The sequence below is a fragment of the Antennarius striatus genome, chromosome 10 (assembly GCF_040054535.1).
Source record: "Antennarius striatus isolate MH-2024 chromosome 10, ASM4005453v1, whole genome shotgun sequence".
Taxonomy (NCBI): domain Eukaryota; kingdom Metazoa; phylum Chordata; class Actinopteri; order Lophiiformes; family Antennariidae; genus Antennarius; species Antennarius striatus.
Window position 1 is genome coordinate 1,622,759 of NC_090785.1, and position 17,880 is coordinate 1,640,638.

The 17,880-nt window shown below is 46.5% G+C and overlaps 1 protein-coding gene across 2 annotated transcripts in view; it reads right to left on the reverse strand.

Moving 5' to 3' along the window:
- The window catches only part of glra1 (glycine receptor, alpha 1), a 42,400-nt gene that overhangs the window by 5,479 nt on the left and 19,041 nt on the right, over positions 1-17,880 (reverse strand). Inside the window, exons 3-8 of one of the 2 annotated variants that reach the window (XM_068325066.1) lie at positions 16,244-16,282; positions 7,551-7,618; positions 5,274-5,497; positions 3,208-3,290; positions 2,982-3,119; positions 54-268 (exon numbers count right to left, since the gene is read on the reverse strand). In XM_068325066.1, coding sequence (XP_068181167.1) covers positions 54-268; positions 2,982-3,119; positions 3,208-3,290; positions 5,274-5,497; positions 7,551-7,618; positions 16,244-16,282 — 767 coding nt within the window. The remainder of the gene's footprint in view (positions 1-53; positions 269-2,981; positions 3,120-3,207; positions 3,291-5,273; positions 5,498-7,550; positions 7,619-16,243; positions 16,283-17,880) is intronic. The other variant, XM_068325067.1, reaches the window with a different exon arrangement.

The following is a 17,880-nucleotide window of genomic DNA, read 5'->3' on the forward strand; positions in this document are numbered from 1 at the left end:
TTTGTTTGGTGAACAGGACAACTTCCTGTGGAGACAGGAAGCAGGAATCTCACCTTGGGCAGCGAGGCCCGGGACCCAGAGCTCTGGGTGGTCATGGTGAGCACGGTGGTGATCCCTAACCCCACCCGGGCCGGCGCCGCGTCCATGTTGATCCAGAAGGACACCCAGGACAGGATGACGATCAGCAGCGATGGGATGTACATCTGGATCAGGTAGTAGCCCATCTGTCGCTCCAGGTGGAAGCGAGCCTCGATACAGGTGAACTTACCTGGTGGGGGGGCGGGGAATAAGGAGGGGGCGGAGACAGAAGAGTTTTATTTAGATGGACACAAGTAGGAAGATGGAGAGGACACAAAGATCGAACCGCTAACGTTAAGATGTCAGAGTTCACAGGAAATGATGAAGAGATGAGAAGAGGAGTGTTAAACTAGTCTCTACTTCAGGTGTTAAACTAGTCTCTTCTTCAGGTGTTTAAACTAGTCTCTACTTCAGGTGTTTAAACTAGTCTCTTCTTCAGGTGTTTAAACTAGTCTCTACTTCAGGTGTTAAACTAGTCTCTACTTCAGGTGTTAAACTAGTCTCTTCTTCAGGTGTTTAAACTAGTCTCTACTTCAGGTGTTTAAACTAGTCTCTACTTCAGGTGTTAAACTAGTCTCTTCTTCAGGTGTTTAAACTAGTCTCTTCTTCAGGTGTTTAAACTAGTCTCTTCTTCAGGTGTTTAAACTAGTCTCTACTTCAGGTGTTAAACTAGTCTCTTCTTCAGGTGTTTAAACTAGTCTCTTCTTCAGGTGTTTAAACTAGTCTCTTCTTCAGGTGTTTAAACTAGTCTCTTCTTCAGGTGTTTTAAACTAGTCTCTGCTTCAGGTGTTTAAACTAGTCTCTACTTCAGGTGTTTAAACTAGTCTCTTCTTCAGGTGTTTAAACTAGTCTCTTCTTCAGGTGTTTAAACTAGTCTCTACTTCAGGTGTTTAAACTAGTCTCTACTTCAGGTGTTTAAACTAGTCTCTTCTTCAGGTGTTTAAACTAGTCTCTTCTTCAGGTGTTTAAACTAGTCTCTACTTCAGGTGTTTAAACTAGTCTCTTCTTCAGGTGTTTAAACTAGTCTCTACTTCAGGTGTTAAACTAGTCTCTTCTTCAGGTGTTTAAACTAGTCTCTTCTTCAGGTGTTAAACTAGTCTCTTCTTCAGGTGTTTAAACTAGTCTCTACTTCAGGTGTTTAAACTAGTCTCTTCTTCAGGTGTTTAAACTAGTCTCTTCTTCAGGTGTTTTAAACTAGTCTCTACTTCAGGTGTTTAAACTAGTCTCTACTTCAGGTGTTTAAACTAGTCTCTTCTTCAGGTGTTTAAACTAGTCTCTTCTTCAGGTGTTTAAACTAGTCTCTACTTCAGGTGTTTAAACTAGTCTCTTCTTCATGTTTTAAACCAGTCTCTTCTTCATGTTTTAAACTAGTCTCTTCTTCAGGTGTTTAAACTAGTCTCTTCTTCAGGTGTTTAAACTAGTCTCTTCTTCAGGTGTTAAACTAGTCTCTACTTCAGGTGTTTAAACTAGTCTCTTCTTCTTTTCTTTCTGATGTCTTTGTTGAACCCAGTCAGGTTTTAAATGAATGGATCCCTGTGGATGTTATTCAGTCTGATGTTCGTCTTTTAAAGGGGGGGCGTGCCCCCCCCCGCCTCAGGTTAGTATTTTATAACCAGAATCTTCAATCACTCCTCAGTTTAAGAGACGACAACCTGAAACTGAGTTTAGAGGAACAAACGTTCAGAACATCAAACACTGTGGATGTGGTTCCGCCGCCAGCCTGAGGCGCCGCCTCTCATCTCCATATCATTAACCAGCGACCCCCCCGCCCCCCAATAACCCCCCCAAGACGAGGAGGAAGAGCTGCTGACCCAACCGATCAGACGCTCTTCTGTCTGCATTTCAGGCTTCAAACCTCTTTTGTTTTTGCTTTTCTGCAGCAAACCTCCGAGAAACCCCCGATCGTATCACCGCTGGGGGGTTATCAATACCAGAGGGGGGGGGGACTCAAGTATTTCCTGGTGCACAAAGCTGAAGGAGGGCGATGGAGATAATTCCATTAAGGCAGAAACAAACCTCTGCTCTGTAATGTAATGAGAGGCAGGGAGCAAGATGGCCGACGATCCATTTAATCAAAGGAGATCAATGAGAGACTAATCAATTAGAGTTAACCCCAAAGATGGAGGGATGGGGGGGGATGTGATGCAATGGAGAGAGAGAGGAGGAGGAGGAGGAGGAGGAGGAGGAAGAGGAGGAAGAGGAGGAGCTCTCTGGTGCTGTTTGCATTTTTATCTGAAAAGACTGGAATTATTCATCTAAGCCTTCATCCATCCATCATCCATCCATCCATCCATCCATCATCCATCCATCCATCATTCATCATCCATCAATCCATCATTCATCATCCATCCATCAATCAATCAATCATCCATCCATCCATCCATCATCCATCCATCCATCATTCATCATCCATCCATCCATCCATCATTCATCATCCATCCATCCATCATTCATCATCCATCCATCAATCAATCAATCATCCATCCATCCATCCATCCATCATCCATCCATTGCACTTAGCAGCATTAGCAGCTAACTGAAAGCGAATGCATGCAGATTGAGGAGAGGGCCAATCACGGACCAGATCAACCGTCATGTGACAGAGATGCAACAGGACGTTTGTCATCATGTGACTGATTGTTTACAACGTGCTGCTGTCACACGTCTCGGTAAAAAAAGTTGAAGCGTTTGTATAAACGAATCCGACACCAGGGGGCGGCGGCAGCTTCAGGAAGTCATGTGACTCATTTTACCTCTGGTGACCCCGCCCCCTGCTGGCTGTTGCTGGTACGACATCACTGTTCAACCGACAAACATCCATTTCGGTTGGAGTCGACTCATCGGAGATGAGCCGACAGGTGGGCGTGGCCACGGTGAGACTGTAGCCCCGCCCCCTGGCTCACCTGTGTTGTAGTGCTTGGTGCAGTAGCGCAGGTCCTTCTCCTCCTTCAGGATGAACTGAGGCAGCGTCAGGCCGTCGGCCACCTGCACCGCCCCCTTCTCATCCCACTCGAAGATCAGGTCGTTCATGGTGTAGCCGACTGGGGGAGGGGGGTGGGCAGGAGGTTAGCAAGTCAGGTGGTCTTACCTTCTTAAAGGGACAGTACGCCTGATCAGAGTGGTACTCACAGCTTTCCAGCTGCATGATGCAGGTCTGGACGTCCATGGGGAAGTTCTTCAGGTCCATGGGACAGGCCAGAACCAGGGTGATCCTGGACACACACACACACACACACACACACACACACACACACACACACACACACACACACACACACACACACACACACACACACACACACACACACACACACACACACACACAGATAAATATTCATCATTTGCTCCGTTGTGAGAACCGTTATGAAGGTTAATCACTGGACTTTTTAAACTTTTGTTAAAGACACTTGTGTTTATGTCACGTCATGCTCCGCCCCTCTGGGTCACATGACCTGTGCGTGACGTCACATGAACGTTAAACTCGATGCTTCTTAAACGACGGTTCCGGACGGACTCCGGTTCCGTCCACGCTTGCAGCTGATTTCTCGCGAGCGTCGGTCCGGCCCGTCGTCCTGATGTACCGAATAAAGACTGCCGCGTCGGCAAATTGTCCGGCGCTGCTGACAGGATGCTGAATGTGTTGTAAACACGGGACGCCTCCACAGATGGCCCACTTTCCCAGAATGCTGTGATTTTTTTTGTCTGTGGCGCTAAATGCTGACAAGTGACGGCCCAGTTTATCCTCCTGAGCTCTGACGGATTCGGCTTCTGTTCGTCCGACAACAACGAGTTCATTTAGACGGGCGTCGGATTCCATAGATGCGTTAAAAAAATGGATCTGACTTATTGTTTAACTTCATGTTTCTGTTTGTGTTCATTCATTTAATCAAGCCACGGGTTTATTATTTAATAAAGACGCTCAACATGTACTTTATGAAAATATGTAGAGTTTGACCTAAATATTTAATATTTAGTATAAATATCTGATATTTACAGCACTTATGATAAATATTCAGTGTTTTTATCTGAATATTCAAAAATTAAATTTTAATAGGAATAATCATATAAATGTAAGAATGGTTTATCTACACACAAAGTCCACACAAAGATGGCAGCAGGACTTCAGGCGGTGGCGAGTTAGCGTTAGCTTTCCAGGTGTCTTCCTCTCATCTTCATCCCTGATTCTTCTTCTTCCTCTTCCTCTTCCTCTTCTGGGCGTCCTTCATCTTTTTTTCTGTCATGTTTGCTTTATTATCCCGACTGGAAACGACACTGTCGTCTTTTATTCCTGGAACATAACTCTTTCCATCCACTCAAAGTGTTTCCTGTTATTGTTTATATTTTTTAATTTCCATGGTAACCAGCCGAGTTATTTTCTAATACAGAAGGTGGGGTAGATTCTATCTGGACAGAAGTGACACCAGAGGTCAAGTCAGGGCAGGAAGCTACAGGATATTGGGTTTAAATCGGAATCAGATTCTCCAATCAAAGAAAGTTTCATCTTGGAGGAGACGCGGGTCACGACTCCTCCTCCAGCTCTTCCACCGCTGAGTGATGAACACGAATAAAACGGAGCAAACAAAATTTACAAGATCCACTTTCTCCCTGAGGATGGGTTCAATATCCGGAGGCGCTGAGGTCGGGCCGATCGGCGGAGCTTCGTTCTGATGGTGTCGAGTTAAAAAATGAAGGCCGCCGCCAATCTCCTTCCTCCAGCTGCCGCCGCCGGACGCCGAGGCGAAAGCTGAGATAACGGATGGGAGCCGCCGGCGGAATACCAACAGGCTGCTTGTCATTCATGTCCGAGTCCAGCCAATAAAGGAGGTGGAGGAGACGCGGCGGCAGAAGGTGGAGGTGACTCCGAGAGCCTCCCCTGAGACGTCTGGGAGAGGCGAGAACATGGAGGACGGCTCTGGAGGAGGAGCGCCAGAGGAGGAAGGTCAAAGACGTTTAGCGTGTAGCATAAAAATTCCACTGGCATCTTCATCGCCTCCATCCAGGAAGATAGTCAGTCAGGATTCTAAAAGTCTTGGCTAAGTTCTGGTAAAGGTTCCTTTGAGGCAGCAAACCATGAGGTTCTGGTGGAGATCTGGATCCTCATCTGTTCCAGACTGACCTGAGATCTGATTGATCCTCTAAAGTTCCGGATCTAGACCCAATCAGAACCATCAGCCCATCTTCTCGCCTCCACTCACCGGATGCTGTAGAGCACGTTGCCGTTCTTGGAGATGCGCAGCAGCTTGTTATCGGTGGTGACCTCGTGGAAGTTGGCCCCCTTCTCGTTGGCGAAGAACAGGTCGGGCTTCCAGATGGAGTCCAACATGGACGGGTCCAGGTCCAGCGAGTCATCGGGGTACTCGCTGTAGGCCAGCCGGGGGTCGTTCCACTGCTGCCGCAGGAAGATGTTGACTCTGTAGTCCTGAGAAGACAGAGTCATAGTAAATGAGATTTCGTATTTGTCCAAATTCATCTGGATACAGCTCAAATTTTTGACTTTGCAGGGTCTGGATCCAACCAGAACCCCAAGAAACTACACGAGCCAACGGGTTCAGGTTCTGCAAGTAGGAGTACAAATCTTAATATTCGAATTGGAGACATCAAACATTTATTTTTAGCAGAATTTAAAGATGACGGTCCAGAGTTGACATGAAATCTGTAAAATAAGAGTCATCTGCATAGAAGCGACATATATGCATAGAAAGGGAATGAAAGAGGGCTGAGAACGGAGCCCTGGGGTTCGCCCGTTGTCCTCGTGCCTTTATAGATCTACAGATTGTGTCCATCAGCATTGATCAGTCATTGATTCATCAACCAAATACCTACAATATTGGTTAAATTGGGATTTTTTTCCAGACAGATATCAGCGATTGATCCACATTAAATTATAAAATAGAATCTGGACAGCAGCTGGACGGCTCCTGTCTTTATATTTAACTTCTGACTCCTCATTCTTTTCGTCTGTTTACTGGATTTTCTTTCACTCAGCAACCAGATCGAAAATATTGATCATAGTAGACTCGGGTTGTAACATGGACACCAGAATGACTTTAAGGATTTGAAATGAAGCCGGATTCGGCTCTGACCAGGAAAGGAAATTAATTTCTGAAGGAAACACCTCCAATAGATGGACGGCGTTTAGGGAATAAAGGAAGGAATAAAGGTTTGATGAAGGGAAGCTCTGCTGACGGAGGGAAGGATGGACAGATCCCAGCGGCAGCAGGGATGAATGATGGACAGGGCTTAACGGACGGACGAGCAGGTGCTGATAGGTCTTCATCCAGATGTCATTTCCTTCTCAGGATCCTGACATGTTTTTAAAGGTGGGTCCTTAGAGACGGAGGGATGAGGGGGGAAGACAGAAGAGATGTGAACCAGCTCTCCTGCTGAGCTGGACGTTTAAACCCCAAGATTATTGAAGAGGGTGTTGAGTCTAAGGTCTACACTGTTAAAAGCTTCCCAGAAATTACCCCCCAACTCTGCTACAAAACCATCAGCAGGAGAAACGCTGTACTTACACAACACCAACCTCATTTCAGCAAGTATTAAACTCAGGCACTAAACCACGCATGAGAGAGAGCAATCTTCCTCCTCCTCCTCCTCCTCTCTAACAACAAAGACTCAGACTCAGACAGAGCAGCACCTCCTCATGACTCCTGCTGTGATGCTCAGGTAGGAGGAGACGGTAGCAGATGCTCCTCAAGATCTTTTTGGGCTGAGCTGAGGAACGTCTGACACGTTCAGGAAACGTCCAGCCTCCCAGGATTCATGGTCCCATCAGTGGCATGATGGGAGGAGGGGGGTGGGGTAGAGTGGGGGTCGAGGGGGTTAAGTGTTGGACGTCTAAGTGTTTTCCAGAGAAATCAGATCTGTGCTGTCAGGAGGAGAAAAAACGAGTGGGAGGAGGAGAGAGAGAGGAGCAGGAATGGACCCGCTGGGAGGTCGAGACACACTGCCTCATTCCTCCATCTGTGTGTGTGTGTGTGTGTGCGTGTGTGCGTGTGTGTGTGTGTGTGCGTGTGTGTGTGCGTGCGTGTGCGCGAGAGAAAACCGTTACTTCAGTTCCTCTTTTCATTTGAATTACATCCAAAGTAAACAATCTAATATAGAATATATGGTATAAAATTTACATATTTATATGAACCAATTTATTTGAATTCATTCAGTTCAGACATGAATGCTGCATCCTGATTGGTGGAAGGCTTCCAGTTGGGGATAATGTCATCATCACCTCTGGCATCGCTAACAGCTCCGTGCTAGAACGCACTTTATGCTCCAGGTACATTAGCGAACAAAGCGCTAACGCTGCACCTTTATGCAAATGAGACAGTGGCGATGCGCCGCTGTCGTTCCAGTGAATCACAGCTTTTAGAGTGAAATTTAAAAAAGTCAATTTCCCATCAGCCAGTGCTGAAGAAATGAAACCACGGCGTTCACACACCGCCGCTAAATGGAGAGAGCAGAACAGAGCTCACCATTGTCGTCTCAGCGATGGACCCAAAGCTGTTGATGAAGATGTTGCAGGTGACGTTCACCGGCGGTCCTGCAGAGAGGGGGAGGGACAGGCGTCATCAGCTGCATCGTTTAAACTTTATTTAAACACAACATAAAACAAAAACGTCTGTGGAACCCCAACGGACGGTTTGTCCATCGGATAAAACCTCCAGCGGTTCAAAACAATCAAACATGGAAGACGTAAGTCGTAAGGGCGTCTAAAGAGGAGGAAGCAGATCCGAGACCAGCTGGAGAAACCCGACCAGGAAGTTCAGACACTAGTGCTAGAAAACGCGCTACGCTAATGCAATAAAGACAGCGAAAAAGACCAGTTACCTCAAACTACAGTCGATTAAATGAGCTAATTAATTACATGATGATATCACAACACTGTTGATGCTAGCTGTACCATTGGCTGCAGATGAGCTAATGCTAGCTGTACTACAGCTGCAGATAAGGTAATGCTAGCTGTACAACTAGCAGCAGAGGAGGAGTATTACTACTTTATTACAGTCGGAGCTGAAGGCCTGGCCCAGTCTGGATCAGGATTTCTAATGGTGTTTCAGCAGAAACTGAAGCTGAGCAGAGCTAAACCGGTCCGGTTGAGTCCGTGGGTCTGAACCTAAACCCTTCTACGGGACTAGAAACAGCATCCGGTTTGAGTCCCATTAAACTTCAGAGAACTACACACGAGGGAATCAATGCGTTTGAGGCTCCTAAAGTCCACTCGGTCAATTTAGCAGCTTCATCAGGACGCCAACAGCCCCCGCTGCCCTCCTCTCCGAGCCGAGACCTTCAAGGTTGTCTTCAGACGCGCCTCAAAGTGAAAGTAAATAGCTCTCCGGCCTTTGGCGGCCGCTCCATCAATTTGCTGTATTACCAGCTTGTACAAACACAAATGTGATTACTCTGCGACGGGAGAGGACAGTCAAACAGCCGGCGCTCGTCCCTCTCCGGCTACGATGTTAGCTTTAAGAGCTCTACTGATCTGCGGTCACAGGTCTGAAGACAACTGATGGTCAATCCACTCAGCAACCGGATCAATTTGTTCAGGGAAGGCAGTACGTATGAAGGTAAGCATGAAAATGAAGGAGAGTTGATTAGCCTAGTTTAGTAAGAAGGAAATGAAGAGAAATTCCCTGGATTATCTGGATGAGGAAACGACCCAACAACCATCCAATCCACAGTTAAAAATATTCAGCTGTATTTATAAATGATGTGTTCATGTCCACGTAAACAGGACGATGGGTTTTAATGTCCCGGGCTAAACTTGGTGTCTGATTCCTACGAATGGCGGTGAGCCGGGGATGAAGGAAAGGGGTTGGCATTATTTTGATGGCCAATTACTCGTCCTGTCAGAGTCTGAGGACCGCCGGAGGCCACCGGGATCCACCGTCTAACGCAGCCACGCTACTGCGGTTAAGAAAAATCATAAAGCTAAGATGGGGGGAAATCATTACAGCTGGCCGGAGGCAATGGTTCCAACGTGACTAACATTTACACAATCTAATTAGAAGCAACAACGGATTACTCACAGGACGGAACAAGCAGAAGAGGAAGTAAAAGAAAAGTTTTGCGTATTAAATGAACCAGGTTTGATCTCAGTGACGTCGATGAAACGCAAGAAGTGGGTTTATTCAAACGGAACGAGCTGAGCCGACGTCCTTTCAAGAGTATGACAGGAAACGGAAGCTCGGAGGAGGGGAAGCACGGCGGACAAAGGTCGTATGGAAACGCACATCAAACCTTGTGACCTACGGTCAGACCTAAAAAAGGGATCTGACCACCAAAGTCAAGACAGTTCCTGTCCAGAGGAGGTGAGGTGGTTCCACCTCTGGTTTGGGTCTCCTGAGACTTCCCGTTGAAGGTTTACTGGTGGAGCCAGAACTCAACAAGAGGACCAGATCTAGTCTAGACTGGGATTGCTTCATGTTCATGGAACCGTCACGAAGAACCAACAAAACCAGGAAGCTAAAGCTAAACCCAACAAGTCTGTCTGTTTTGGACACATTCTCCAGAGGTGGTTCTGGATCTCGACTATCTCTACTTTGGAGAAAACGACGGAGCTCCCACCGCCGTGAGGAGTGATGATGATGGACATTATTTATTCCCTGACATCTAAAGAGTGAGATGACAATGTGCTTTAGAGCCTTTCTGCTAACAGCCTGAACCGATCGCTAAGCATTCCGGGTCGCTGTAAAGATAAAGAGTCTCTGGAGGCTCTTTGGTCTCTGACACCAGAGCTCCAGCGGGTTTATCCCTAAACCAGCTGGTATTAGTTTATCTCTGGCGTTCAGGCCTAACTCAGTCGTCTGACACCGATCCTCTGCTCGCCGTCCCGCCCCCAAACTCCTGAGTCCTCCTGGAGGAGCGAGGCCAGGAGACGGATGTTTGTAATTCGTCTTCTGTTGACGTCCATTGCAGTGTGTGACGCAACGAGAAGCTAACAGCGGCTCCTCCTCCTGCAGCAGTTCGTTTAATAACCATCCAGAGGAGGAGAGGAGCGACGCCGCCTTTATCGCTTACCAATAAAACAGAGAATACGGGGATGCAGCAGGAATGGAGACGACGGCTCATTAACCGTCACGGAGGACGGGCGGCCCAAGCCCCTCCCCTTCACAGTGTACCAGTATACGGTAAAGCTGATTCTGATTGGGCTAGCTCTGGAGTCACCACGCAAATACACAACTACAATCTACGCGTAGCGCTCACACACACAGGTTTACGCACACACATCCCATCACACACCTCAGTGGTTGTGTAACACACCGCTGACAAATGTCAAACACAGCATTTAGTTTGTCCCTGAGGGCCACCGTAGCCCGAATCACAGCAGATACTCTGACTGGAAGGATGGTTTGGGAGTGAACGAATGACACAACGATGACCTCACATGTCCCATGAACACTCTGACGTCTCACAGGAAGTCATTCATGTCCACAGGTGAAGGCTGGAGCAGAGATGGACGGATGACTAACGGATGAACAGATGGATAACGGACATTATTTGTATTATTATATTATATTGTTATTTTATTCTATGTGACTACATGTGGAACTACAAAAACAGTTCCAACTGGTTAATCCTCTGGTTTTGTATCTTGACTGGATCACTGGAATTTGACAGTCGAAAACAGGTCGTCCAGTATTGATCTAGTGGTGATCGAGTAGTAATCAAGTAATGACTCAGATGGGACCTAGTGGTGATACTTTGGTGACCCAGCAGTGATCCAGTGATGATATATAATGGTAATTAAGCAGTGATCCAGTAATGATCTAGTTGTGTTCCAGTAGTGAACTAGCAGTGATCCAGTAATGGTCCAGTTGTCACCCAGTAATGATCTAGTGGTGATCCAGTGGTAAACTAATCATGATGCAGTGGTGATATGGTGGTGATCCAGTAGTAAGCTGGTGGTGTTTTATTGATGAACTAGTGGTGATCCATTGGTGATCCAGTAATGAACTAGCAGTGATCCAGTAGTAAACTGGTGGTGATTTATTGATGAACTGGTGGTGATCTAGGGGTGATCCGGTGGTGTTTTTGCCCCGTCAGGCCGTAGGAGGGCTCTATCTAGAGGATTGTTTCGGCTCTGCTCACAGATGATTTATTTAACACCCTCCTCTCCTGATGGCTAATTTGCGGTCGTCTCGGTGACACCCCGGTGCCCCGGCGCCGTAGCGGCGAGGCCGAATTCATTCACACAACAAACAGCTCAGCGGCGAACAAAGCAGAGGGAAGCAAGGGCACGAGAAAAGTCGTGGGCAACAAATTACATGAAAAATACCCTGAATTACACCGGAGCAGCTCATGTGCAATCGAGCTGCCTTCAGCAGAAATACCACAATGGCTGCAGACGTTAAATATTTATAGGGCATCGTCTGTAGGCTACACGCTCCCAGGAAAGCAGTTTTACTTTTTATTGAACTAATATTTATTCCCTCACATGCTCATGAAGCAGAGGCTCATTCCACACGCAGGGCAGAGAGCTGGAAACTCATTTTCTTTCTCCTATTGCCATTTTTTTCTCCGCTATTATGTCCAAACAGGACGGCCGAGGAGCAGATGATCGTTTTAATGTGATCCTCAATGAATAAACATCGCCGCTGACACCCCAGCAACAGGGAACAGACGCCATCATTCACCCCACCCCACCACCACCCCGACTCGGCGGTGAAACGGAGCAGACATTCAATCACGCTCCCAGTTTTATATTCATGAATGCTACTCAGCTCGATTGCTAAAAAAGTTTGCTGAAAGCCATAAAACAGATTGAGCATAAAAAGAGGAAAAAGTCCTGAGCTGGTGGAGGAAGAGGAGGGAGTGTGAAGCTCAGGTAGAATCTGACATTAAATGTGTGCTCACGCTTCAACTAAGAAGAAAAACCCCGCAGGAAAGCCGACATTCAAACTCCAGAGAGCGGCCAAGATGGGAATGTTGTCGCCAGGAGCGACCGCAACGCGAAAAAGCGGTGATCCCGGGCGAAACCTTCCCCTAAACCTGAGGATACGGAGAGTCATTCCTCTTCATCACTTCAGGAGAGGACGCTGCGGCGCCCCCATGGCTTTAAGGCGACCATAAACAGCGCGGCTGATCAGCGGCGAGGGAACAAAATAACTACTTCCTGTCACGTTTTAATTGGAGCGCTGCGATGAGGAACGGCTGCTCCTCGTTCGTCCATCCATCTTCAGCTCCTTCACAGAAGAGAACTTTCAGGAGGAAACTTAATTTAGCTCCCCGAGCGAGGGAGACGTCGTCTTCCTTCATCCCTTTCTTTTGCTCTCCGTCGTCTCTCTTTCAGCCACAGGCGGTTTCATTATGAGACGGGATGAATTCAGAGCGGGAGGCGGACGCGGGACGGACGGACGGACGTCTGGGCGGAAATCAGCTGAGGAGGAAGGTTTGGACTGAATGCCTTTGTTTGTGTCTGGGAGCGAATTCTCCCAGAATTCCCTCTGTTTATGGGTCACACAGTCTCATGTTTGTGCTAATCATAAACCAAAGTGTGATTGGTTGTTGGTCTGGCACCTGGTCCAGGTTGTGACCCCGCCCCCTACAGGTGGGATGGGCCAACAAGTCCATTTGGGAAGTTAACGCTACCGGATCTCGTTCTTTACCACGTGTTGGCGGATGGATACGACATCAGTGAGACCGGATCTTGTTCTCGTTGGTGGAGTAAATGTGTTCTCGTGACTTTTGCGTTTCCTTTCAGTCTTTATCATTGTTTACGTAATTCATATATTATTAATTATACACAGGTAAAATCTGAATGTCTATTGGTTGATAAAAATGTTTGTTTTTTCATAATTTAGTTTCATTTTTTTACAAAACTGGAACGGATTTAGCTGATTTTAGTTATTTTAAACGGGTAAATATTTGACTTACGAGTTCATTCACGGAACGGATTTAAACCTGTATCTCGAGATACGACTATATCTTGTAATCATGGAGACAAAAACAAGATGACAAACATGGTACCAGCTTCTTCCAGGTTCTCTAGACCTTTTAATTTCCTCCTTCTAGACAGAACCTGACGGGTTCTACAGCAGCGCACCGGAGCGTTTCTGACGGACGTCACTGGAACGATTCTTTTTGTTGCGTTGAGGTTTGTTGGTTTCGTTTCCTGTGGAACCGTGCATCCATATTCTCCTCTATAAAACAGGTCATTTGAGCTTTAAGGGGATATTCTGCTGCTCATTCTCTAAAACCTCTCTGTGAGCTCCAGCCTGCTGTAATTATTCTGCAGCGTTAGCTTTCTGCAGCGCTCTGCAATCGCATTATAAAGGTGTTCTCCACCAGACGGGCCACTCGGATGAGCATAAATCTACATAACAGCAGATTTTCCTCTCAATAAAAAAAAATAACACAACTGCAATACGGCTCAACCTGCCTGAAAACGTCACATCGTGTTACGACGCCGCGCCGAAGCCAACGCTTGAAGGAGCGTAAATCCACACAGACAGATTGAATCCCGCCGCCTCCGGCTCGGAGACAAACACCTCCCGGCGAGGAGGCGCTTGGGTGGAACGTTTCACGTCCCACAACAGAAGGAGGAGCAGAGCGGCGCTGGTGAGGCTCCAGGCCCCGATCTGCTGCTGCTGCCGCCGCTGAGCATGCTGGGAAAGAAGCCTTTTCCCGTCCTGCGTCTAAGTTTACATGAAATCACAACTGTATGTCCGCGCTGACGGATATTTATCCGTAACTGACGTTGACGCTTTCTGCAGCGCCGACAGGAAGCTTCAACGTTTTTATTTACGGAAGCAGCGAAGATGGAAACGAGAATAAAACTCCTGCAGCGTCGTTATCTCCGTATTTATAGACACGTTATCGCCTCTTCCTCTTCCACCGCCACTGGTTTTTGTGTTGACGTTTCGCTGTCAGAGCGTTGGACGCGTCCCCGATGTGATTGGCGCGTTAGCTTGCATGTAGCATAGCATTTTGGCGCACTCGATGAGGGAGGGGTTGACCTTACCAAACTGCGTGCGCCGCGGTAATTACAACCATTTATATTAAGCTGTCATTTCTGGGTAACGCCTGGAGGCGCAGCTGGAAATGACATTCCTGCGCCGCGCTCCGAGGCTACAAATCCACGCTGTTATTTGAACATTAAAATGAGAAATTATTTCTTATTAGCATTGCAGTTTTTCCTCCACGGTCGAGCCAGTAAGTTATGCGTGGCGGCAGCCTGGAGGCAGACGGCCTGCCTGCTAATATAAACGCCGTCTCCTGTGAAGCCGACGGTCTCGTCCGGCAGAATGAGCTCAGAAGGTAATTGAGGTCTTTAGTCTGCGAAGCGTCAGAGCGTCTCCAGCGGCGTCGGTCGCCCACGGAGATCAGACGCAGAGGATCATATAAGGACGGCGCCGGCGCTCCGGCCGAGTTTGAATCCTCACAACGGTGAGGACTCATCAAGTTGTGAGGGAGAACTTCACCTGAATGTATGCGTGAGTGTAAGCGTGTGTGAGTGTGTGTGTGTGTGTGTGTGTGTGTGTCGGCCAGGCCATCCCACGTGAACGTAAATTAGGGCCATACACATTATCTACGACTGACATGAGCCGCTGTGTAAAAGCCCCATGCTGCTGTAGCTGTTAGCATGTGAAGCTAATCGGAGAAATGGGCTGAAAGAGATTCTGCAGCGCGGAACAAAAAAGGTGCAACGCAGAGATTATTCTGCACCATAACGTAACGCACTATAATCTATGTTCATATAATCTACTGTCATTTAATCCAGCGTGTTACAGTCTACTGATGCTTAAATTACTGTACAATAATCTGTCCTGGTTTAATCCACTGTAACCTGATCTACTGCACAAAAATCTGCATTACCACAAACCACCCTAATATAATCTTTTACCATAATCCACTGTACTGTAATCTACAGTTATATAATCTACTGTACTATAGTATAACCTAGTTTTATCTACTGCAGTATTATGTAACCTGGTTTAAGATTTTAAAAAATTCCAGTTCTAGGTTGCTCTAATTTAATCTAATGCATTATAATCTACTGTACTTTGATGTAACCTGTTTAATTTAGAGTACTAAAATGTATTGTGCTGTAATGTACAGTACTGTACTTTAATCTACTAGAATGTACCCTGGTTTAATCTACTGTACTACAATCTAGTGTATTAAAATGTAATCTAGTTTTATCTATCATACTATAATCCACTGCACTATAATGCAATCGGGTTTTTCTAATGTACAATAATCTACAGTAGTTTAATAAAACCTGATTTAAACTACTGTACTACATCTGTTGTATTTAAAATAATCTGGTTTAATCCACTGTACTATAATCCATTGTACAATAATATAACCTGGTTTAATGTACTGTACTATAATCGACTGTACTATAATCAATTGTACCATAATCTCCTGTACTGTAATCCATTGTACTATAATCTACTGTACTACATACTATAATCTACTGTACTATAATCCACTGTACTATAATGGTTTAATCTACCGTACTATAATCTACTGTACAATAATACACTGTACTATAATGTAACCTGGTTTAGTTACTACACTATAATCTTTTGTACCATTATGTAATCTGGTTTAATCTCTTCTACTATAGCTTAACGGGGTTTAATTTAGCGTACTATAATCTAGTGTCCTAATCTTTAACATGGTAAATCTGCTGTACCATTTGAAAGTTTAAAGTTGTAATAAATAAATAAATAAATTGCACACCATGTTAACATTTAAAACATTTCTACGTAAACCATTTAAAGTAGAAAATCTGAAGTTAAAACTCGTGGGATTTTTACATTTCTAGTTAAAACACAAATAGTAAACCTGTTTTAACTGATCCAGGATCGTTTAATCTCCTGGCAGTGAAATGATCTGATTCGCTCCATCAGACACGAACAGGACGAGCGGTTGTCAAGGGGAAGGAGGTGGGTCCGTCGTTAAAGACGAGCGTCTGCCCTCCGACCAATCAGCTGCTGCTTGACAGGAAGTACCTGCAGTCAGACCCGAGCGCTAACGAAAGCGTTAGCACGACGTTAAGGCCGAGGAACGTCTGACTCAACGATATTCTGCTGACGTCAGATTCTGCCGCCAGATGTTCTGGAGTCAAACACAAGGCATTGTGGGACATGTCTCACCTTGCATGGGGACAAACACAGAAGAGAGGGAATTGGGGGGGGGACAAAGAAAATGAAAGTACCTTTCTTGTGAGTAGCCTCATTTTTGGAGCCTTTGGGGTCTAATAAAAAAAAGATCAGAATTAAACAGAGCATTTTCTAACAACATGTTAGCAACGACACGTTGTTTGTCCTCCTCAAGGAAAACAACCATCCATCAAGGAGCGAGCAAGACAGCAAGGCTCGGTTATCTGAGGCGTCGCGCCGCCGCCAACACTCAGCTGGGGGGGTGAGTGTGTGGCAGTGGGGGAGGAGGAAGGGGGAGGAGGAGGAGGGCGGGGGCAACATACTGCGAAGGCGATAGCAGGAAATAGGGAGGAACAATCTACTGCCATACTGCAGCGGGCAGGAGAGGATGAAGAGGAGGAGGAGGAGGGTTGCAATGCAGTTTGGTGGAGTTACTAGCAAAATGCACTAGAGGAGATGCAGAGAGAGAAGAGGAGGAAGAGGAGGAGGGCAGGGAGAATGCAAAGACTACATGTCAAACTGGCTTCCTCTGAATGTTTGTTCACGTCTTCTTCCTCGTTTACATAACTCAGAATGACTTTTTAAATGGGATGAAGAAGAATCTGTGAATGGATTCGCCTACGGAGGTGCCTCGCCGCGGGAACACAGCGATCTGCAAGTCTGGCTTCAAATGAGCGTCGTTCAGTCTTCACTCGACTGGAATGTCACGGATTCATCAGAACGATACGGGTTCGACCGATTCTCAACAAGCTGAAATGAGTGAAAATCACCAAACTAATATCCAGGAATCACCATCAGAGACCGATCCTCCTGCTGCTTCACGTCAGAGAAGAAGAAGAAAGTTATGCTGTTGTTTGATCAGCTGATAACAAATCAATCCCACCGTTCTCTTCTTCTGCAGGTGAGAAACAGTCCCAGGTGGAACCCCCCCCCCCCTCACATCTAGCGTCTCACCCAATCATCTGACTGCACAGGAGCAAAGTCAGCCATATGTAACAGAGGAGAAGGAGGATGATGATGGTGCAGTGAAGGAGCCAATCACAGTCAGTGACTGCGATTAACATCTGATGGGATGAAGGTGATGAAGTAATCCATCAATAATAACTAGAATATTGATGACATCACCTGATACTAAACTACACCTGATACTAAACTACACCTGATACTAAACTACACCTGACTGTTACACTACACCTGCTACTTAAACTACACCCAGTACTTAAACTGCACCCAGTACTTAAACTGCACCTGGCAGAGAGACTAAAACAACTCCTCCCACACTTACAGACATTGGTTCCATTCGTGGCTCTGATTGGCTAGCGAATGTCACGCCCCACCCTGTGAACTGCCCTAAACGTAACCGACCGGCCCGGCGTTGTTCGGCTGTACTTGACAACTGCCTTTGTGAGGGATTGCGACTCAGCGAACAGAAGTCTGGTCCTGATATAATAATCTGTCATTGTCAGGCGTGAGAACAGGAAGCGGCTCCGGAGATGGATGGAAGGTGTTGCCGGCGACCATGAACTGTTGTCGACAGGTGACTTAAATTCTATAATCTGCCTGAATCCGTGAAAGGCAATTTTTCCTCCCTGCACACGACAATCTCCGCGTCAGGACTAAGCCCAGGCTTAGCCCCCCCGGCCGGCCGCCTGTCCAACAGCTGATCCTGGCATTAAGACCCCAATCGCTTTGG